At 44.1% G+C, this 24,598-nt stretch overlaps 2 protein-coding genes across 3 annotated transcripts in view; one reads left to right on the top strand and one right to left on the bottom strand.

Moving 5' to 3' along the window:
- Positions 1–5,061, bottom strand: part of PALM (paralemmin) — an 89,232-nt gene extending 84,171 nt beyond the window's left edge. For both annotated transcript variants that reach the window (XM_083349942.1, XM_083349943.1), the window contains exon 1: positions 4,771–5,061. In XM_083349942.1, coding sequence (XP_083206068.1) covers positions 4,771–4,775 — 5 coding nt within the window. In that variant the 5' untranslated portion in view covers positions 4,776–5,061. The remainder of the gene's footprint in view (positions 1–4,770) is intronic.
- The window catches only part of LOC310632727 (uncharacterized protein), a 474,991-nt gene that overhangs the window by 435,310 nt on the left and 15,083 nt on the right, over positions 1–24,598 (top strand). The gene's annotated exons all lie outside the window — the stretch shown is intronic.

Here is a 24,598-nt window from a genome sequence, read left to right as displayed (position 1 = left end):
ATACCTCTTGTCCTAGAGCAGTGTTTCTCAGTCTTAGCAATTTTATGTTACCTGGACTTCAATTCCCAAGTCCACATATCTTAAAGTTACCAAAATTGAGAAACACTGTCCTGGAGATACTCTTTAATAACTGCTTTGTAAGTTGTAGAGAGATTGTAGGCTGTGTTAAGTCTATGGTAATAAAAAAAAATCCGTCCTCGAGAACCTTTTCTGACTACCAAATTTTATTAGGAGGCATAAGCTTTGATGGCAGCCCACAAACGTTTGTGCCTTTTAATCAACTTGTTCAGTTTCACAAGATGACATCAGATCCTTCCCGATTGTTATATAACCACTCAGAGCATTCTGCTCATTCATCTTAAAATTAATTTGACCCACATCATGGCCACTTCTTGTATTACCAAATGGTGTCAAAATTATTCGGAAATCTGCACTGCAAAATTTGGGAAACAATCAGACGAGATGTGGGAAGGGTTACTGCAAAAAGGAATAGTTTTTTGCAAAGTTTTTCTAGCTAGAGGCAGTGCTCCAGCATTTCTGTGCATCACAGAAAGGAGTTGATTAATTATCATTCTCTAGTCTGCTTTCAGAATTTTAACTATCAATAACAGTTGTAATGGAAGTACTAATGGCAGGTGCGGTGCTATTATTGTTTGTATTATTGTGACATTATCATTATTATTTTTAGTCTTTCAATCTTGTGCGCCAACTCCAGAGATGTTTTGCAATTCATGGTTTTTAAAGTTTTGCTTAAATTATTTTAGATTATTAGTTTTGGCCACTCCCCAAAAAGGACTGTGAAATGACAATGTTTGCTTAGTTTCAGACTAAATTTTGAGATAGTGGAAGATTAGGAACGTCACATGCTTATTTGCAAAAGAAATTGTGCCTTGGAAGGAACTCGGTGAACCTGACAATATCCTGTACAGAACTTTTAAACTTCTTGGACTGAATTCTAGAATAGGTTCAAACTAAGTTGTGATGGTTGCTGGTGATCCTCCTGCCCAGGAGCTTAATAATCACACCCAAAGATAATCAGAGAAATTAGATCCTAAGCATACTAATGCAGCCTTACACAGAAGCACTAACTCTGGCACATGCTATAAGAGAAGCTTAACTGGAACTTAACATGCAGTCCTGGTATTTCAAGCCTGACACACACATACGCCTGCATATATACTAGTGTTAATGACTAGATGAATATAAATAAGAATATAAAAAAGAATATAAATCCTTCCATTCCCCACTATTCCATCAGAACTGAAGAATCTTCTTGCATGAGAAACAGAATGTTTTCAAGGAAAAAAAAATAGAAAGTCCAGGTGCCTTTTGCAAAAGCACCTTTGGGATAACATGTGATTTACCTTCTTAAGGCTATATGGGAAAATTAAAAATTGGAGCTACGTTTGAACAGGGGTTCTGTAGTCCCACTGCACTTAAATTGGGTGTTGTCTCACAGCTCTGTACAGTAGTATTTACGTGAAAGCCAGTTTTCTCAATCTCAGCGAGTTTAAGACCTGTGGACCTCAGCTCCCAGAATTTCCCAGCCAGACTGGGTTGAGAGATTCTGGGAGTTGAGGTCCACAGGTCTTAAAAGAGCCTTGGTGGAGCAGTGGGCTAATTCCTCCTTAAGTAACACCAGCTGCCTGCAATTAGTGCAGGTTCGCATCCCACCAGGCTCAAGGTTGACTCAGCCTTCCATCCTTCCGAGGTAGGTAAAATGAGGACCCAGATTGTTGGGGGCAATAAGCTGACTTTGTAATAATGCCACTTGGGGGGGGCAAAGCCCTAATAAGCAGGCATATATATAGAATGAAGGCTACTGCTAAGCACATTGATTTGTGCTTAGATTGTAAGCCGCCCTGAGTCTTCGGAGAAGGGCGGGATATAAATGGGATTATATAAAAAAAATAAAAAATCGCTGAGATTGAGAAATACTGGTGTAATGGTTCAGGTGGCTAGACTAAAAGTAGATGGCTTCACGTCTAAGGAAGAACTAGACCAGCTTCTTGAACCATCAAACTGGCTCTCCCATTAACACTACAGAGGTCTGGAACAACATCCATTTAAAAAGCAGTGGGATCCCAGACACTACGTTGAAAGCTGAGACTCAATTCTTCCAAAGGAAGAAATAAAATGATGGGTGCTCAGATGCTGCCTCAACTTCTTTGGGAAACAAGTGGGCAGTTCGTGCTCTTAAAAAAGATAACCATGCAATCAAGGCAGAGCTAAGAAATGCACTTCTCAGAACTACAGCTGACAAGCAGTGACAGGTGTGTGAAAAACAAGACCCAACAATTAAGATTGGGGGGGGGGCCTCTTGAAAGAAGCTCCATTTAGACCACCTAGAGAAGCAAAGGAACCAAATTCAAAATTTGCTTCGCCTGTTAAAGAAAGTCGAGGGAGAAAATCCTTAATTTGTTGAAGGTCCAAAATAAGCCGAGGTCCAAAGAGTCGCTCGGTGGGCGAGATGAGCAATCTCCAAATTTGATATATAAAATAAATAAAATTAAAGGAGGGAGGCTGTTTTCTTTCTACGATCTTCCTGGAAAAATGTTTATTATTTATTTATTTAGCTTACATGCCACCCATCTCTTCAAAGGCAACTCTTTCTGGCTAGGGGGGTCTATATTTTAATATGTGTACAACTGAGAATCATTATTATTATTAAGCCCGCCCTGGATATCTCCTTGTTGTGGGAAGAGGGCTGGGATGCTCTATGGCAGGGGTGTCAAACTCACAACATCAAGTGATGTGTCGCGACATATCATGACTTTTTTTTTTTACATTGCCGGCAATGAGGTGGGCGTGGCTTTGGCATGATGCATCCGGCCCGCGGGCCGGTGGTTTGACACCGCTGCTCTACAAGGTTGAGAGCCATGCAGGCAAAAGTATATTATTCTTAGCGTAGATGGTTAGTTTTATGTAGCTACTGGAAAAATAAAAATCAATTAGCTGGATGCTTACACTAGCTGCCAAAGACAAATGAAATATTTAAATGAAAGCCGAGGGAAGTCCCATCTTTGCTCATCTGCTCTCCCACAAGTCAGATAAACTCCACAAAATATAAAAATGTTCAGCCTCCAGGGAAGTTTTAAACCTTTCAAAGGCAGGATATCTGCTGTTAGTGAAAAACAAGGGAGCTTTCCTTAAAATGGCTATTGTACCGTTTTGTCTAAAGGAGATTTCAGTCCTTATCTTTTGGGAGTGCATTGAGGTCAATTCATTTTTATCCCCAATAAAACAAAAGTTTCCATTATGAATCCCAAGATGCGTTCCAGTTATACCACAGAAGGCTCCCAAACATTCAAATAGAAGAAGGGAAGGGTCCAAAGCAGAAACTTGAAATTTCAATTCATTGCAGCAATTTTTCTAGCTATCCAGAAGAAGCCCCCCCCCCCCCCCCCCGCTGAAGTCTAATTCTGTTAATTGGCACACGTGGATACCAAGACAGTTCAGCTGGGAAGTCTCCCAAGAGATTGTGGCCGGCGCCAAGCAATTCCTACTGGAGACTACTGGGGACAAACAGCACATTTTCAGCCCCTTGTCAGAAATTGGGCAATGAAAATGTCAAAATCCTTCCCTTTTACTGACTTTTTAGCAAAGATTGCAAGCAAGATTGCAAGACGGACTAAAGAAGCGTGCCCGTCTCGCCCCCGCCAACTTTGTGGTCCTGTGTGCTTAACACTGTAAAAAAGAACCAGTTAGACACGGGGCTAGCCAAACTTGGGGGCAGGTTTTATTAATAAGGAAATAAAAAGAAAGGTATGGCTAGACAAGCATCCAACCTCCTTTACTTAGTACAGCTGTTACAGGAAGGCCTCGATGGGAACCCTTCCCTTTAAATCCGTTCCTTTGTTTTCTGTCAATCCGGGGCTTTGAAAGCATCCTCCTTGGTCAAAGATGCTTTCACTCAGAGCATCCGAAGAAATTGAAATGTAAAATTAATGGGGGGAAAGAAAAAAAAAAGACAAAGGCTTGTTGTTGTTTTTTTTGCTTCAGGCAAGCCCAGGAAAGTGGTTTGGGAGGCCCCTCTCTCTCGGGGAAGGAGGCTGAATTGACGGGCCTACCTTTGCCCCACCCTGAATGGCAGTCTCCACCCGGGTCCGGAGGAGAGCAAAAGAAAGAAAAATCCAAACCCGATCCCATTTGGATGGGAAGGAACAGGGGCAGTCTGAAAGCCACCACGAAGTGCATCTCTCAGAATCGCCTGAGTCATTGCTTGCGGGGGGGGGGGGGAGGCGCTGGGTGGAGGCAGTCACGCACTACCACGCAAACACCCATACAGCAGATGAAAGCTTGCAACAACAGGTAAAAAGAGGGGGGGGGAGGCTGCGAGAAAGAGATGGAGCGTCGCCCCCTGACAAAACGGGCCAGCTTTTCTTTCAGCTCTCTTGCCATTCCGGGCTGTGCACCCGGCCGAGCCTCGAGCAAGACTTGGGGGGGCAAAATCAGCAAGGCTGGAGACCCGAAGTCCGAGGAGCCAGTGCAGCAGCAGCAGCAGCAGCATCGGTCGGGGGGTGATGGTTGGGGTGGTGGTGGTGGGGAGAACAAGAAGCGAGATCTGCCCTGGGGCAAACCTTGCAACGTCTCTTCCCCCGCCCCATCAGCTACAGCCACGGGGGTAGCCAGCATATTGCAAGGGAGCCGCCGCTCCAGCACGGGAAACGAAACGAGGGACGGGGAAAGACTCCCGACACCAAAAGGCACCTTCCGGGAGCAAAGGAAAGAGAGAGAGAGAGAGAGAGAGAAAGAAACAGAAACGCTTACTCCATTTTTCAGGACTCCGCGGTGCTTCCCCTCGGCTACTCCCGGCAGTCTGGCGGCTTGCAAGGTGCAAGAAAAGGGAGGGGGAAGAGCCCGTTTAGCGGGATTAATCTTCCTCTCCTCCTCCTCCTCCTCCTCCTCCTCCTCCTCAAGGGCTCTGATTTCCAGAGGCCGTCAGAGAAGGTGGCGGTGACGGCGGCACCTGACGACTCCACATCCCATCCGGCGTTGGTTAACGTCCCGAGCGGATGGGCTGTGCGAGCCGAGGATGCAAAGCCTCGGGTATTATGTGCGAGTGTGGGATGGATGTGTGTGTGTGTGTGTGTGCGTGCGTGTGTGCGCGCGGGTGCAGGGGTGCAGTTGAGTTCCCCCCCCCCTCCCTCCCTCCAGCCGGCCTTCTTCCAGCATTGCAATAGCGCCGCTTGCTGGTCGCCTCCCGCCACGGCGGGTGTTTTCTCCAAAGGCAGAGAGAGGCAGCCGGCGTGAAGGCCGACGAGGCTTCTGAGGGAGCGAGCGGGGCGCGACGGCCGGCGGGAGCCGCCCGGCTGCTCCAACGCCTCTGCCCTCGGCCAGCTGTGGCGGGCTGGGCTGCCTGCTACACTCTGGGCTGAAACGGGAACGCGGCTTGCTTTTCTCATCGCGCTAGAATTTAAAGCGGGTTTTGATTTGGGCTTGACGTAGCGGGCGCTTTCTGGTCTTGAGAAAGGGCGCTTTAAGGGGCTTCGCTGTCTCGGGGCTCTCTGGCTGGTTCGACCAGCCACGCTTAAAATGAACTGTGGTTGAGCGTGAGCCGTGAATGGAAAACCATTAGGAGCCTCAGCCCGAGAAACGTGCGAACGAGGGTGGCTTTGGCGGAAAAGGCGAGAAATTCACCCTTGGGTGAAGGGTGTTTGTGTGTCTCTTCTGAATCGAAGAAAAAGAAAATAATAATTCGACAATGACCGATTCCTAGCCAGAAGTCCCTAAGCAAATTGCTGGTTTGCTTGGTTGCATCATTGTGGGACAAAGACCTCTGGGCACGTGTAGAGAGTTTTTTTTCCTTTCTGGAACAAAAGAGAAAACGGGGAGATCTCGACAACAGATACAGGCCAGTATTTCAGGAGAAACTACAATGAACAAAAAACATAGAAGAGCTTTCCACTCTTTATGTTGTTTAGAGTCCAGTGTTTTTCCACCTCAGTGATTTTAAGAAGTGGGATAACTTCCCAGAATTCTGCAGCCATTCTGGGGAATTCTGGGAGTTGAAGTCCACACATCTAAAAGTTGCAGAGATTGAGAAACACTGATTCAGACGAAAATGAACTGAAAGCTTTGGGGAGTGGGGAGGGGGGTAGAGAAGAAGGAGAGGGAGGAACAGCTGAACAGATTGGCTAAAAATGATCCCTCATATTTACTCCTTGCAGAATATCCTCTCCAGTGAGCAAATGAAGTTGCCTTATAATCACAGCTTCACACAAAATACTGAATCCAACCCTGGTTGGCAAACACCAACTGTGTTCCCATAATATTCTGGGCCCAGGCAGATAAACGACCTTAGGTGGGTATAAGGGGATGGCCTGGTTTACTTCTCTCACCTAAGACAGTATACAGAAGTAGAGGATCATCTGTTCAATTCCCAGCCAATACCCAAATTCAACACTATGACTCTTCCTATTAAGAAGAGGCACATAATCTTTTGTCCCAAAGGTGCTTTTTCCAAAAGGCAACTGGACTTTTTTTTTCTCCTTTGAAAATGTTTTACTTCTCATCGAAGAAGCTTCTTCAGTTCTTGGATGAGAGGTGAAATGTTTTCAAAGGAAAAAAAAAACCATTTGCCTTTTGGAAAAAGCAGCTTTGGGACAATCATGACCTGGATGATTGAGATTCTCTGTAGACATACAACCATTTCCTTGTCAAAGATTTGTTATCAAGTTGCCTGTGTTTTACCCACCTTGCTTAACAAAAACACTTAACTCATTTGAAGGAGATGAAAATTATATCATGCCATAGGCTAACCACACAAGCTGCATTTGCACAACATACTAAGCCAAAATGAAAGCATAGAGCAGTATCCTCTCATCCCAGATGAATATTAACTGAGCTTAGCACGCTGTGTGAATGCATCTGCTAGGTTTAGAAGTGGTCACTTATATTACAACCGAACACAAAAAACCTACTTGCAACCCATTTTGGGAGTTCTGTCTCTCTCACACACACACAACATTTTGAATGGTCAGCAACCTCCACACATCTATAGCCATTTGCAGCACCCCACAGTCACATGACTGATTGATGTTTTTGTCAGAAACGACTTACTTCTGATTTCCAACAAATAACAAACCATGGGTTCACTTAACGATCATTGCATTCACTTTACAACCATGGCAATTGCTTAATGACCTGCCACAAAAAAAGATTATAAAATTGGGCGTGGTCACATGGTGACCCGCTTAATGACCATCATAACTTATAGTCAAAATTGCACTGAATTAGAATCATAAATCAAGGACAACCTGTTCCTTCAAGATGATTTTTTCCCTGCTGGCTATAGTGACATGGCAACAACAAAGAAGTTATTTGTCATTACAGCCTCCTTCTCTTCTCCTCCTGTTTGTCTGATCCTTTTTATTCATTTTTTTAATCAGCCAAAATCAGGCAGGTGCTGCCACCAGTTGGTGTTAATTATAGTATTCTTGCCATGCCGTATCCATTGCCTCTTCAATATATTTCAGGAGTGATATGGCTAACTTATTTGCTTATTCGTGTCAGAACCATCACAATTTTAAAAAGACAGATACAGCATAAAATTTAAAATCAAGATAAAAATATGTACAAGTTAAGATCTTGCCCAGAACCCAGCAACATTAATTGTGTTCTGTTGCACCACCCTGAAGTCCTCAAGTGTACACTGATCAGTACACATAGAGCAGATATAAATATGTGTTGTAGTCTACAAAGTCACAATGGGCTGAAGCCACCAGATAGCCCCGTTTGTTCAGAGTGTTTCTGGATCTTGTACCCGCCCACAATCTATTCAACAATTTCCATACTTCCCAAGTTTCACTAGATCCAGGTGCCAGCTTCTCCGCTGGTTCCATTCTTTGTTCAGATAGTCCTCCACTTACAACAGTTCATTTAGTGACAGTTTGAAATTAAAATGGCACTGAAAAAAGTGACTTATGACTGTTTTTCACACTTAGAACCCCTGCAGCATCCCCATGATCACGTGAGCGAAATTTGGATGCTTGGCAACTGGCTGATACTTACGACGATTGCAGTGTCCTGCGGACATGTGATCCATCCCCTTTTGTGACCTTTTGACAAAGTCAGTGAGGAAGCCAGATTCACTTAACAACCACGTTGCTAACTTAAAACTCAGCGATTGACTTAACAACTGAGGTAAGAAAGGTTGTAATATGGGGTAAAACTTGCTTAACAATTGTTTCACTTAGTAACAGAAATTTTGGGCTCAACTTTGGTCCTTAAGTCATGGACTATCTGTAGTTTTCCATAGGTCCATTCTGCTTTCAAATTCTTTGGGGTCTTCCGCCAAGCTAAGATCTCGTGAAGTTGGAAGGTCTGACTGAATTTTTTATTTTTTATTTTAGTCCCACGAACTTCTTTTGTTTCCTTGCAAGCAGTAGCAGAGAAACACGGCAGAGCTGAAAAGCAGGTTAGCGAGGAAATGCTTGGGGGAAGCGAGGGCATCTGGGCGGCGGTGGGGCACGGTCTCCAGCTCTGCGGAAGCAGGGAAATCTGACGGAGCTGGCGAGCAGATCGCAAGGCAACCTCCCACCCCAAGGGTGCCCAGGCCCCACCAGAGGCAAAGCCGACATCTACTGAAATGCAGTGGCAGCCAACATAGGCACTGCAGGCATGACGCCCGCTCGCTTCAGCACTCTTCCCGGCACTCCGGGGCTCTGCCTGCCATTTCGGTGGCTGTGTGGGCAGAGCTATGAAGGGAGCCAGGGGGCTGAAAGTGTTAGCAGTCTGGCTCAGAAGGGGAGTGAAAGGGAAGAGGTGGGTGGGCGGGGCCTTAACTAGGGCTTATTTTGGGGGGGTAGGGCTTATAGGCCCACCCTGAAAAATCAAGCTTATTTTTGGCATAGTTATTATTTTCAGGGAAACACGGAAGGTGTAACTGATTTAATCCCTTCAAAACATAATATTGTAAAAGAAAAATAATGAAAAAAGATAAAGAAAGAAAAGTTGATCTAGCCTCTTTTGAAAATGCCACAGTGCTTCTTCCATTTTTGGCACAACCATGCATTTCAGATTTCTTTTTTAAAAATGAGGGGAGGGGACACGATCTGACCAGAAAAACAAATCCTCTCCCAAGAGATAGAAAAATCAGTCCTTGGATGGCAATATAATAGGCAGCAATTCCCTGAAAATATTAGTGATTCAAGGACCGTTTTTGTCTTGCCAACTGCTAGTTGCACATCACAGGATTGATATGATATTGAGCAGAATTTTTATCCACAACAACATGCTGGAATTCCATCAGTTATTAACCAAGCACCTCCAGTAAACCTACAAAGCAAATCAAAACTAATATTTTATTTATTTTTCCATATTTTAATTATTATTTTTTATAAATAATTCAAGGCAGCGAACATACCTGATGCCCCTTCGTCCTGCTATTTTCCCCACAATAACAAACCTTGCAATTTAAGTTGGACTGAGAGAGAGTGATTGGGAGGACTAAGGCAGGACTAAAACTCACAGTCTCCTCAGGATTGGCCCAAAGTCACGAGCTGGCTTTCATGCCTAAGGTGGAACTAGAATTCACAAGTCTCCTGGTTTCTAGCCTGGTGCATTAACTATTAGCCCAAATTGCCTTTCCATAACACCTTTCTTGTTTATCTCCCAACAAGAAACATTCAAAAGGAGAATACTTGTGAAGATGGAAGACTTATTGGCTCATAGGAATATAGAATTTGCCTTGTGCTAAAATGGACCTCCTAGTTCATGCTCAGATGTAAGACACTGCCATGTTACTTGATTCTGTTTTTTATTCAGTAGTAGACTATTCCAGTTGTGGAGAATATGTCTACAGTATTCCTGTTTTGTTTTTTGTTTTTTAAAAAAAACTTAATTACATGTATTGGTTCAGACTACCCAGCTGTCTTTAATAACTCACAACCAATTTGAATTCAAGACCGTCACAAGTTTTATTTGGATTTATAGATTATTCACCTTCAATGTTTTTTGTATTGTTATGAATGTTATACACTAAAAAGATGAAAGTTGTCTGTATAATTAAATCAATCTATTACATCATTAGTTAATTAATAGGTACAAATAAAGGTCAAGGGGATTTTTATTTCATTTCCTGGAGCATTTTTTTTTAATTGGGAGTTTTGAAAAAAGCTTCTGCAGCTTGTTCTGAACTCTGTTGAACTCAGGGCTGGGTGGAGATTTAACCCCAAATTTTCTATAATCAAGGCAGGCAGAATGCAAATTGGAGTAAGCATTTTTCTTTTAATGGAAGAGGATATTAGAGGACTGGTATAACTGGGTGATGAGTTCTAGCAAAATAGATGTTCTAAGTATAGTGGAGACATTCATAATCCCCATTAATCCTAACTCCCATAAAATACATACACAATTGGTAGTTTGTCTTTGATTTTCTTGAACAGTCTTGGACTCTGCAGTGATGCTCAGCAGAAAATCATAGGACTGGAGGGGACCTTGGAGGTCTTGTAATCCAACCCCTTGCTCAAGGTAGTCAAATGGTTGTCTAGTCTATTTTTGAAAATCCCCAGTGGTGGAGTACACACAACTCCAGGAGGCAAGCTGTTCCATTGATGAATTGTCAGAAAACTTCTCCTTACTTCTAGTTTGGATCTCTCCTTAACAAGCTTCCACCCATTACTTCTTGTCTTGCCCTCTGGTGCTTTGGAGAACAAGTCAATCCCCTCTTCTTTGTGAGAGCCCCCCCCCAAGTACTGGAAGACAGTTATCATGTCCCCCCCCTGCAATCCTTCTCTACAATAGGCTGGACATACCTTGCTCCCTCAAACGTTCATCATCATCATAAGTTGGAAGGGACCTTGGAGGTCATCTAGTCCAACCCCCTGCTCAGGCAGGAAACCCTATACCATTTCAGGCAAATGGCTGTCCAGTCTCTTCTTAAAAACTTCCAGTGTTGGAGCATTCACAGCTTCTGGAGGCAGGTTGTTCCACTGGTTAATTGTTCTAACTTTCAGGAAGTTTCTCCTTAGTTCTAGGTTGCTTCTCTCCTTGATTAGTTTCCATCCATCGCTTCTTGTCCTGCTCTCAGGTGCTTTGGAGAATAGCTTGACTCCCTCTTCTTTGTGGCAGCTCCTGAGATATTGGAACACTGCTATCATGTCACCCCTCACCCTTCTCTTCATTAAACTAGACATACCCAATTCCAGCAACCGTTCCCTATATGTTTTAGCCTCCAGTCCCCCAATCATCTTTGTTGCTCTTCTCTGTACCCTTTCTAGAGTCTTGCTGAGGTTGAGAAACAGTGATCTAAAATCATTTAATCACCGGGACAGAATTGGGGAGGTGCCTATCCTGCAACAGAATTGGCTACCTAGAACAAACAGTGATGTGCACATACATCATAGTTTCTGAACACCAGCAGAGGAATTTTGGCAGTCGAAATCCATACATCTTAAAAATTGCTGAGGTTGCGAATGGCTGAGCTAAGCTGTTAAACAAACATGAGTCTTCCTCTTATCTTGTTTCTTGTTTCCAGCAGCAACTTAGCCAAGGCCAGTTAAGATATCTGGTTTTATTTATTTTGCCCTCTTCCTACTGTAGAAGTAAAATTGCAATGCCACAGCTGTTTTTGCTTGTTTCAGGAAATGAATGTGCAGCTTTGCTTGATCTAATGTACACAGAGTGTCAAAGTCAGTAGGGCAAGAAAGAGCCTGTTGTAAAAGGTTGGACAGCTACAAAGCAAGATATAGGATCGCTTTTGACTTGGATTTTAAGGAAGAAGTCAGCCACAAAATATTCCTGTTCAGTAGACTGCTTTGCCAGTGTTGCAACTTTCAAGGCTATACAAATTTGCTGACTGCAAATGTTGACTTTGAAGGCTATATAAAATCTGTTGAATGCTGGGAGTTGAAGTCTACACATCTTACTGGCTTTCAAGGATGTATGAAATCTGTTGACTGCATTATGTTCTTTGCGAAGCTGACAATGCATCTCCTTCTTCAACCCCTCAAATAAACCTTTTCTTCCCTCGCCACTTGAATTTTCAGACTGACAATCTATTTTCTTCCACATCATCATACTATTCTCTTCTGGGGAGGACTCAACGCAGCTGGTAAAATATAAACAAACCAAACAATAGAACTGGAAAGTTAATAAAGTAAATCAGGGGTCCCCAACCTGTGGGCTGCGGCTCACCACTGGGCCACGGAACAGGCTGGCTAGTGCGTGCACTCACCCCACATGAGCAGTGTGCTGTGCAGAAAAAAACAGCGCCACACAGCAAATACAGAATTGCATGGAGAAAATGGGGCACCACATGGTGAAAATGGGGCGGTGCTAGCGAGTCTCACATGGGTGCCAGCACTGCCCCATTTGTGTCCTGCATGCTTGCGGCTCCTTTGTGTGCGTGCATGCGTGCATGTGGTGGCTCAGTGGGTTAGGACGCTGAGCCTGTCGATCAGAAGGTCGGCAGTTTTGCGGGTCGAATTCCGAGTACTGCGTAACAGAGTGAGCTCGTCCCAGCTTCTGCCAACCTAGCAGTTCGAAAGCATGTAAAAATGCAAGTAGAAAAATAGGGACCACTACGGTGGGAAGGTAACAGCGTTCCATGCGCCTGTGGCATCTAGTCATGCCGGCCACATGACCACGGAGACATCCTCGGACAAGCGCTGGCTCTTCGGCTTTGAAACGGAGATGAGCACTGGCCCGTAGAGTCGGAAACGACTAGCACGCATGTGCGGGGGAACCTTTACCTTTTACCTTAGCTTAATGAAAAGAAGGGCTAGGGGTGATATGATAACAGTGCTCCAATATCTAAAGAGCTGCCACAAAAAAGAGGGGTTCAACCTATTTTCAAAAGGTAAGACAAGAAATGATGGATACTAATCAAGAGAACCAACCTTGAACTAAAGAGAAAGTTCCTGACAGAACAATTAATCAGTGGAACCACTTGTGTCCAGAAATTGTGGGTGCTCCAACACTGGAAGTTTTAAAGAAGAAATTGGACAACCATTTGTCTGAAAATGCTTGAGCAGGGGGTTGGACTACAAGATCTCCAAGGTCCCTTCCAATTCTGTTATTCTAACAACATCATGCATACATTTTCACTGGGCATAATAACACAGTTCAGCTAAAGGTTACAGGGTAGGTTAGAAGGTAAATCAAAACCTCTAATCAATTTTATCGGTAAAAACCCTAACCAATTTGGTGCCAGGAACCAGGCTTTCCTGAGCAGGAAGGCAGATGTTTATATGCTAAATAATGGGGTAAATAATAAACAGTACCTTAATAGCTGACTAACAAGCAGTTTATTAATGCATAAATGCAATTGGGCTAAGGATAAATAAATGGCTAGATAAATTGGTCCATCTTGTCAACAGAAGCATACACACCTCCTTCACTAGCTGGAATAAAAAGAAACTTGCTCAAACACAAACATTCTCCACTTTGATTAAAAATCTTTCCATCCTTATCAAATCAAGGCAAAAACTTCCTTGTCTGTCTTTGATTAAATCAATGCAAATCTTATTAACACATTCTTTCTGGTGCTATTTGTTAAAAAACAACAACATGAAACTATCCATGAAAAGCATCTCCTGTAATCCTTTTGAAATTCACTAGCAAAACTTTTCCTTAACCTGCTGCACACAATCATTTCCTGGAAAGGGGTGAGGCTTTTTAGCCGAAATAAAAACTAATCAACATAAAACTTGTGGAATTAACAACCAATTGCATTGTTCCTACTGGGAATGCAATTCTCTATGAATGCAGCCTTTTCCCCCCCTGTAGTATGTTTTACTTTCCCATAATTTGGAGCCTGAGAAACCTTCATATAGTATCAATACAGGAAGAAGAAGAAGAAGAAGAAGAAGAAGAAGAAGAAGAAGAAGAAGAAGAAGAAGAAGAAGAAGAAGAAGAAGAAGGAGGAGGAGGAGGAGGAGGAGGAGGAGGAGGAGGAGGAGGAGGAGGAGGAGGAGGAGGAGGAGGAGGAGAAGGAGGAGGAGGAGGAGGAGGAGGAGGAGGAGGATTCTTTGAGAAGAATAGAATAGAATAGAATAGAATAGAATAGAATAGAATAGAATAGAATAGAATAGAATAGAATAGAACTTTATTGTCACTTTGAATGTACACTAATCAACATACATTAAAATGAAATTTTGTTGCATACAGCTGTCAAAGAGACACCACCTCCAATGTACACTACATAAATATGAGAAAAATAAATAAACACAAATGTATGCATATACCCACATATTTAATTTAATTTAATTTAATTTAATGAGATTTTTATACCGCCCTTCTCCCAAAGGGACTCAGGGCGGTTCACAGGGCATAAATATAAATAACAATACAAACATTAAAAGACAATTAAATCAATGCCCAAGTTAAAACTAGAATAATAAAACAAGCCTATAAAAAACCCATGTACCCCCATCAGGCCAGACCCGCTAGTTCAAATAAATGGGTCTTCAACCCGCGACGGAAGGATCGGAGGTCTGATGCCATCCGGAGCTCAACCGGCAGTTGGTTCCATAACGCCGGAGCACCCACAGAGAAGGCCCTCCCCCTGGGGGCCACCAGTCGACATTCCTTGACAGGAGGCACCCTGAGGAGGCCCTCTCTGTGGGCGCGCACAGGGCGGAGGGGAGTCGACGCCGGCAGCAGGTGGTCCTCGAGGTATCGCGGACCCATGCCATGTAGGGACTTAAAGATCATAACCAAAACCTTGAACCTTACCCGGAAGACAACTGGTAACCAATGCAGCTCACGGAGCAAAGGTGTAACATGGGAGTACCAGGAAACTCCCAAGACAACTCTCGCGGCCGCATTCTGTACCAGTTGGAGCCTCCGAGTAGTCTTCAAGGGAAGTCCCATGTAAAGAGCGTTACAGTAGTCTAGGCGAGAGGTCACGAGCGCATGAGTGACCGTACATAAGGCCTCCCGGTCCAGATAGGGCCGCAACTGGCGCACCAGGCGAACCTGGGCAAAAGCCCCCCTAGTCACGGCCACTATGTGATCCTCCAAAGTGAGTCGTGAATCTAGGAGGACTCCCAAGTTGCGAGCCCTATCCACAGGGGGTAAAAGCTCACCCCCCATAGAAAGAGGTGGAACATCCCAGGTGTCCCGGGAAGCCGGAATGTACAGCCACTCAGTCTTGTCAGGGTTGAGTTGAAGTCTGTTCCTCCCCATCCAGACCCGAACCGCCTCCAGGCAACGGGACATCACAGCGAGGGCATCACTGGGGTTTTTTGGGGTCGAAATAAAAAGTTGGGTATCATCAGCATATTGATGATACCCAACTCCAAAACCACGAATGATCTCACCCAGCGGTTTCATATAGATGTTGAACAGGAGAGGCGAGAGGACCGACCCCTGAGGAACTCCACAAGCGAGAGTCCTAGGGGTCGACCTCTGCCCCCCTGCCAACACCGACTGCGAGCGTCCCAGGAGATAGGAGGAGAACCACTGAAGAACCGTGCCTCCCACTCCCAATCCCCTGAGACGCTGCAGCAGGATACCATGGTCGATGGTATTGAAAGCCGCCGAGAGGTCTAATAGGACTAGGACAGAGGAATATCCCCTATCCCGAGCCCTCCAGAGATCATTCACCAGAGCGACCAATGCCGTCTCCGTGCTGTGCCCGGGCCTGAAACCCAATTGGTAAGGGTCCAGATAATCCGCTTCATCCAGGACCAGAGGGAGCTGATGCGCCACCACACTCTCAACAACCTTCGCAAGAAAGCGAAGGTTGGAGACTGGACGAAAGTTGTTCAATACAGCTGGGTCCAAGGCAGGCTTCTTGAGGAGAGGTCTCACCACCGCCTCCTTCAAGATGGTGGGGAAATAACCCTCACTCAAAGAAGCAGATATAACCGCCTGGAGCCAGCCTCGTGTCCTCTCCCTAGCTGCATAAACCAGCCAAGAAGGGCACGGGTCCAATAAACATGTGGTGGAACTCAGCTTCCCCATAATCCTGTCCACTTCATCAGGGGTCACAGAATCAAACTCCTCCCAGATAACATTGACAAGACCGCCCGCGTCCTGATCGCCAGACTCTGCCCAGCTGGAGTCCAAACCGGTCCGAATCCGAGCGATTTTATCCGACAGATGTTGACTAAACTCCTCGGCACGACCCTGCAAGGGATCCTCCCTCACCTCCTGATTAAGAAGGGAGCGAGTCACCCTAAACAAGGCGGCCGGGCGATTATCTGCGGACGCGATGAGGGTGGAGAAGTAATTACACCTCGCCTCCCTCATCGCAGCGAGATAAGACCTAATGTAGGTTCTTAACCGCAATCGGTCGGGTTCAGATCGGCTGGACCTCCAGCAGCTCTCTAGGCCCCGTTTCCGACGCTTCATCTCCCGGAGCTCCGCGGAGAACCATGGAGCTCGCTGGGATCTGCGCCGGGTCAGGGGCCGCAAGGGTACAACCCGGTCGAGTGCCTCAGTGGCTGCCCTTTCCCAGGCTTCCACTAAGGCATCCGCCGAGCTGTGAGCAATGGAGGCAGGTGGGGACCCCAGCGCCGCTTGGAATCTATCAGGATCCATTAGGCGTCTGGGGCGGTACCATCTAGTTGGCTCCGTACCCCCACGGCGGGGGGTGGCAAAATGGAAGACCAGCCGCAGGAGGTGATGATCGGTCCATGACAGGGGCGTAATAAATGGAAAGCCCCCACCAAGATCATCCAACCACCGTCCAGATAAGAAAATCAGGTCAAGGGTGTGGCCTCCCTCATGAGTTGGCTCAGAAATTACCTGCGTCAGGTCCATGGCCGTCATGGAAGCCATGAACTCCCGAGCAAGCTCAGATGAACCTCCCAGGGATGGTAGGTTGACGTCTCCCAAAACTATAAGTTTGGGGAACTCAACCACCAACCCCGAGAGGATATCGAGCAGCTCGGGCAGGGCTGCCGCTACGCGACTAGGCAAAATGTACACCAGCAGCAAGCCCAACTGCGCCCCAGGACCAAATCTCATAAAGAGAGACTCACACCCGACTATCTGAGGAACGGTGGTCTCCCGCGGACATAAGGTCTCCCTAACGATCACCGCCACACCCCCACCCCTACCCTGAGCTCGAGGCTGGTGTAGCACCCGGAAGCCTGGTGGGCAAAGGTCAACCAAAGGGACCCCACCCTCTGGGCCCAACCAAGTCTCCGTGATGCAAGCCAGGTCCGCATGCTCACCCTCAATATATAATATAATATAATATATATGACACAGAGAAACAACACAGCCTAGTTCGGATGTATACATGTGCCTGGCGAGATATATTATCTGGGTTCTAACTTTTGACTTACTAATACATGTTAAATTCCTTTCTCTCTACCTCATTTTTCTAGCCATTGATAAAAAGTGTCCCATGTTCTAAAATAAACTGAGTCTTCTATCTCTTTCATTTTCAATGTCAATCTATCCATTTCTGCACAATCTATTTTTTTAATTAACTCTTCCTCTGCTGATAAATCTTCATAAGCAGCATTCTGAATACCAGGAAGCGAGCTTCCTATGATTTTCTTGACTGTCCTTACCACTCTCTGTATGGACTTTCTATCTGAGACACTGCTGCCAGCAAACCAGACATTGATGTAGTTTGTTAAAATGCTCTCAGTCGTGGCCAGGACAGAAGGAAAAAGATGTGCTCTCCTCATCCGACACAGGAAATACAGACGCTGGTTTGCATGCTGCAGTAAGGACGATGTGTAGAGAGAAATGATGATGGATGAAGCTTCTTGGATGAGAAGTGAAACATTTTCTTCTTCTTCCTCAAGGAAAAAACAGTCCAGCTGCCTTTTGTAAAAACACCTTTGAGAGATCTAAGAGCTTATTTCTTTAGCCACATATTAGTAATCAACAAGATTTGTTCCTTCTCATAATGACAGGCAACTTCCTAATATATCACTTGGATTACTAGCTCAGCTTTGATTAGCTCCAAGCTAACTGATTTTTATTTATTTATTATACTGGCATACTCTTCTGCCAACTTAAGGGCCAGGGGAATGGCACTTTAATATGGCCAAAGGCTAGATAGGTTATCGAGGGCCAACTGTCTTCTCTGTTTGCCTAAAATTAATTCCGTCTTTCGTTAACAGGGGAGAAAAAAGGGAAGTTTCGCTTTCTTGCAAATGTGACACCAACTGCCAGAAAGCCAGAGGAAAGTCCCTTCCTGAGAAAAATAAACATTTTCAAGCATGTCTACCTTTTGCACCACATGGAACTCTTTCTATTAAAATGTCTTCTTACAACAAGGACATTGAAAATGATCTTTTATAAAAGCCATTACTGGCATTAAAATGCACTTTTGCTTTTAATTTATAGATCTTTTTTAAAAAATACAAATGGCATTTTGCAAATTGGTAGAGTACAGCCAAGGGACGTGGTGGCTCAGTGGGTTAGGACGCTGAGCTTGTCGATCAGAAGGTCGGCAGTTTGGCGGGTCGAATCCCGAGTGCCGCGTAACAGAGTGAGCGCCTGTTACTCGTCCCAGCTTCTGCCAACCTAGCAGTTCGAAAGAACGTAAAAATCCAAATAGAAAAATAGAGACCACTACGGTGGGAAGGTAACAGCGTTCCGTGCGCCTTTGGCGTCTAGTTATGCTGGCTACATGACCACGGAGACGTCCTCGGACAAGCGCTGGCTCTTTGGCTTTGAAACGGAGATGAGCACTGGCCCCTAGAGTAGGAAACGACTAGCACGCATGTGTGGGGGAACCTTTACCTTTACCTTTACCTAGAGTACAGCCAAGAAAGAAAGAGGGAAAATATAACCTTCACTATTGCTGGGTTCCTGGGAAAAATCCCTATAAGGGGAATTCCCTATCCAGGAGTCATGGTTGACTTGAACACTGAGGTCTAACGTATCTTTTGGGTCCCTTAAAACCACCTGAAAAGGAAAAAATAGCCCAATTTTGTCAGGTTCAGGGGTTCATCCCAATGTACAGTCCAGTGTCAAAGGTGGATGGGCTTTATGCTGGCTGAGGAATTCTGAGAATTCAAGTTCACCTCTTTTAATTCCACCTATCTTAAAGAAGATAAAGCTGTGCAACACTGGTCTAAACCTTTAATTAATCAATAGCCTAATGAATTCAGATTTATTTACCAGATTGTAATTGAAAATATATTTTGCCACCAACAAAATGTCTAGGTCAGTGTTTTTCAATCTGAGCAACTTTAAGATGTGTGGACTTCCACTCCCATAACTCCTAAGCCAGCCAGCTTGAAGTCCACACATTTTAAAGTTGCTCAGGTTGAGAAACACTGATGTAGGAAAATGATGATGATCGTTATTCCTTAGACCACGGGTCTTCAAATTTGGCCCTTTTAGGACTTGTGGACTCCATCTCCCAGAATCCCTCAGCCAGCCAGCCTTAGACATAATAGAAACACACACACATGCATGGAAGGCACACTCCTTGTTGTCTAAGTGGCTTATTTTGTTTGGTAGCTTTTTATGTGCTGTGTGTAATTTTTAAAGGTTACAGGTCTATCAAAATGTCTGATAAGCCTCCTCCTGCCTATCACATAAAAAGTAAAAATGTTTATTGTGACGGCACAATCAAATCACTGTCTGTTTGGTGTGTGTGTATGTATTTTATATGTGTGATCTGCTCTGGCACAACAACAACCACCACCACAACAACAACAATAATATAGTTGGAAGGGATCTTGGAGCATTCACAGCTTTTGGAGGCAGGTTATTCCACTGATTAATTGTTCTAACTGTCAGGAAATTTCTCCTTAGTTCTAGGTTGCTTCTCTCCTTGATTAGTTTTCATCCGTTGCTTCTTGTCCTACTTTCAGGTGCTCTGGAGAACAGCCTGGCTCCCTTTTCTATGTGGCAGCCCCTGAGATATTGGAAGACTGCTATTATGTCACCCCTCACCCTTCTCTTCATTAGACTAGATATACCCAACTTCTGCATTCAGGCTTTGGAAATCTTTAACCAAGTACCCCTTTTATGGCTAAATGCTGAACAAAAATAATAGTGGGACTGTAAAACCAGAAGTGTTCATTCTTTGATGAAACAGCAATGAGGAAAACTTAAAATAGTTTCAGAGCACTAAAGTAGGTGAAAGTACATCACTGATCTAAGTACCCCGTCTGCTAGGCAAACAGATAATTTTACATATCTTCTCATGTTAAGGAATGGATTCAAGATAATTGATTATTGACAATTTTTTGAAATGTCTTTAGATTCTAAAAGTGAGAAGATAAAAACAATAGGTTTTTATGTGATTTATATTTAATCATAACTGAGGTATGCAGAAAACACACCACTGTAATAATGGGGGACCCTGACATCAATTGTGAAACAAACTCTGCAGGGAGTGGGAGATCAAACAGGTTCTTGACATTCCTAGCTGACAACTTTATCATATAAAACAGGGGGTCTTCAAACTTAGGCCTTCTATGACTTGTGGACTTCAACTCCCAGAATTCCTCAGCCAGTGTGTCTGGCTGAGGAATTCTGGGAGTTGAAGTCCACAAGTCATAAAAGGGCCAAGTTTGAAGACCCCTGATATAAAAGGTAAAGGAGGGAAGTAAAGGGACAGCTATATTGGTCTTAATTCTTAGAGGCACAAAAATGGTTGAGGGAATAGAAGTTACAGGAACTTTGGGAGAGAGTGTCCATGAAGTAATTGAATTCACCATAATGTAATGCAATCACAGGTAATTAAACCAAGTCAGATTAATGTTTTAGACTTTAAGAAAGCTCACTTCAAGAAGCTCAGAGACAGGCAAAGAAAGTTCCATGGATGGATATCCTAAATTGAAAAACAGTTCCAGATGCTTGGGAATCCCTGAAAAATGAGATAATGAAAGCCCAATCAAAAACAATATCACAGAGAAAGAAAAACTAAAGACATCAGATGAAACCAGCATGGTTGCACAAAGAGCTCTCTAATAAATTGAGGGACAAAAAGATCAAATAAAAATGGATACTTAACTAAAGTAGAATACCAGCAAACAGCCTGAATCTGCAAGGAGGGAATCAGGAAAGCTGAGGCCCAGAATGAGCTAAAACTACAGTAGCAACCAATGCCAAAAATAATTCAGGACATTTCTTGCAATATAAACAAGAAAAAAGTCAAGGAAATGATAGGTCCACTAATGGGAGCAGATGGCCAGAAGATGACTGGTGACAGGCAGCTGGGAAAAAGCAGAACTGCTCAATTCCTTCTTTTCTTTTCCTTTTATGTAAAAGGAAGAAGCAGCTCAACTTATCCAAAGCAGAACAGAGAGAGATAGTAGAGGTATACAAGCAGTGGTGGGATTCAAATATGTGAACAACCGGTTCTCTGTGTGGATGCCACTTACGGATGTCCATTCTGGGCCTGGGCAACAAAAAATTAGCTACCGGTTCTTGCCGAAGTGCTACGAACTGGCTGAATCCCACCACTGTATACAAGTCAAAATAGGTAAGGAATTTGTAAGAGACTATCTGTCCACCCTGGTTGAGTACAGATGACCTGGGCCAGGGTTTTGAAGGAGCTGGCAGATGTAATTTTGGAGCCACTGAATGTAATTTTTCAAAACTCATGCAGCACAGGAGAAATACCAGAGGACTGGGAAAGAGCTAATGTGGTTCCAATCTACAAAAAGGGAGAAAAATGGATTCAAGAAATATAGGCCAATCAGCTTGATATCAATACTTGGGAAAATCCCGGAAAAGATAATCAAGCAGAGGATTTGTAACCACCTAGAAACAAACAAGCTTGGGTTTGTTTGTTCAAGCTTTAACAAGCTTGTTAAAAACAGATCATGCCAGACAATCCTTATCGTCTTTTTTTGGACAAAGGAACAAACTTAGAGGATCAGGGAAATGCTATGGACCTAGTATGCTTGGATCTCAATAAGGCATCTGATAAAGTAGACCACAATCTACTTCTTGATAAGGTAGAACAATATAGGATAAACAGTACCACCACCAGATGGATTTGCAATTGACTAACCAACTGCACTCAGCAGGTGGTCCTCAATGGAACTACATCTACATAGAGCAGGGGTCTTCAAACTTGGCCCTTTTATGACTTGTGAACTTCAACTCCCAGAATTCCTCAGCCAGCTGCTGAGGATTCAAGGTGCTGGTAATGACCTATAAAGCCCTACATGGCATGGGTCCGGATTACCTACGGCAGCACCTGCTGCCGGCGTCAACCACCCTCCGTCCAGTGCGCTCCCACAGAGAGGGCCTCCTCAGGGTGCCTCCGATCAGAGAATGTCAACTGGTGGCCCCCAGGGGGAGGGCGTTCTCTGTGGGTGCGCCAGATCTATGGAACCGCTTGCCGGTTGAGCTCTGGACGGCCCCCGACCTTCGCTCCTTCCGGCGCGATTTAAAAACCTATCTATTTGAACAATCTGGCCTGGTCTGATGGGTTTGGGGTTTGGATTTGGTTTTAATATTGTTTTAATTATTGTATTATATTGGGCATAATTATTTAATCTTTTTAAACTTTTGTATGTATATTTTGATATTTATTGCCCTGTACACCGCCCTGAGTCCTTCGGGAGAAGGGCGGTATAAAAATTTATTTATTAAATAAATAAATAAATAAATGGGCCAAGTTTGAAGACCCCTGACATAGAGGGAAGCATGCAGTGGGGTATCTCAAGGATTGGTCTTGAGCCCACTGCTCATTCATATCTTCATAAGTGATCTAGATGAGAGGATAGAAGGGAAACTCATCAAATTTGCAGATGACACCAAGCTAGGGGAAATGCTAACACTTTGGAAGATAGACTCAATATTCAGAAGGATTTTGATAGATTTGGGCATTGGGCCCTATCCAGCTAGATGTATTGGGCCCTATCCAGCTAGATGTATCTCAATGTACACATGTTGTACTTTGACAATAAAGGTTTATTATTATTATTAGATGCAGTTCAGTGGTGGGAAAAGTGAGATCCTGCACTTAGGCAGGAAAAACCAAATATATGGGGACAGAATAAGTGGTACCTGTCTCAGCAGTAGTAATGGGATGTAGGTGTCCTACCTAGTGGACCACCACTTAAATATGAGCCAGCAGTGTGCTGCAGCTGTCCAAAAAACCAAAGCAGACCTGGCTGCATCAACAGAAGGATAGGGTCAAGACAATAAGAAGTGATAGTATCTCTTTTACACCATGCTGATGAGACCACACTTGGAATACCGCATCTAGTTCTGGTTACCACAATCCAAAAAAGATGTTGAGACCCTGGAAGGTATGCAGAGAAGAACAACAAAGTTGACAACGGGTCTGGAAGCTAAATCATATGCAGATGGTTGAGGGAGCTAGATATGTCTAGCCCAGGGGTTGGTAACCTCGGCTCTTTTATGGACTTCAACTCCCAGAATTCCTGAGTCAACCATGCTGGCTGAGGAATTCTGGGAGTTGAAGTCCACGAGTCATAAAAGAGCCGAGGTTGTCTACCTCTGGTCTAACCAATCAAAGAGAAGGATTAGGAGGATATGATAACTGTCTTCCATAGTTCAGAGAAGAGGGGATTCACTTATTCTGTAATGCAGTGGTTCCCCAACCTTTATGGCTTGCCAGCCCTGCGAGGGAGGTGGGGAGAGAGAAGAACCGGCCCATGAAAGCAGCCCGATGCTCACACAAGTTGAGCTGTGTGCATGCATGCGGATGTCTACCGGTCAGCAGCTCGTGTGGCCCACTTCCAAACTGGTCACAGCCCTGTAGTGGTCTGTGGTCTGGGGGTTGAGGACCCCTGCTGTAATGCACCAGAGGGAAGAACAAGAAGCAATGGGTGAAAGCGTGTTAAAGAGAGATTCAACATAGAAGGAAAGAAGAAATTTTCTGACAGTGAGACCAGTTAATCAATGGAATAGCTTACCTCCTGGGGTTGTGTGTCAAATCACCGCTGCCAATTCGCCACGGCCAACCTGCTGCAGGACAACTCAACGATTTTAATTAAAATAATTAAACATTAATTTAGTTTTTGTCATTCACATTTCATTTTGTCCCCCCTTTTGCATCCTTTCTTGAATGATTTTATTTCACAATTTCTTCAATATTATGCAACTTTTGCCCTGCAACAACTTGTCCTGCAGCAAGTTGGCTGTGGCGAGTTGGCTGTGCTGAATTTGCAGCAGTGAGTTGGCTGTGGCGAGTTGTCCTAGACCCCTATGACTGCAGGTTTTCAAAAAACAAAGATCGTTCAACCATTTGACTGGGCTGGTATAAGTCTTGAGCAGAGGGTTGGACTAAAAGACCTCAGAGATCCCTTTCAGCCCTATGATTTCATAAAGTTCCATGGAATTAATCTTATATTAAAATATGTGTTCTATTTTTATCAGTTTCCTTTCATTTTAGTTTATTTTAATTTCAATTAGAACTTTGATTTTTAAAATTATACAAGCACTGATACATTTTGCGGCTGTTGCTTGTTATAGCTCGTTATAGTTTTGAAAAAGGAAAAAAAAGAGACCAGAGGTAGTCGGAAAAAACAACAACAGTTCACGCCAAATGTAAGTGGATTTCCAACATGCAACATCAAGCTATGATCTCCCTTTTTTTGATAAAATGATTCTTTAACTGCTGATGTTAGGATTGCAGTGTATCCAGTATACTTTGACTTCTGTAAGGTATTTTATCAAGTTGATGAGATGGCTTGTTTTAATCCATTTTAATCTATATTTTTATGAATTAATAAACTAT

The sequence above is a fragment of the Vipera ursinii genome, assembly GCF_947247035.1.
Source record: "Vipera ursinii genome assembly, chromosome: 1".
NCBI lineage: Eukaryota > Metazoa > Chordata > Lepidosauria > Squamata > Viperidae > Vipera > Vipera ursinii.
The sequence above is the reverse complement of the archived record's forward strand: the minus strand, read 5'-3'. Positions and strand labels throughout refer to the sequence as shown.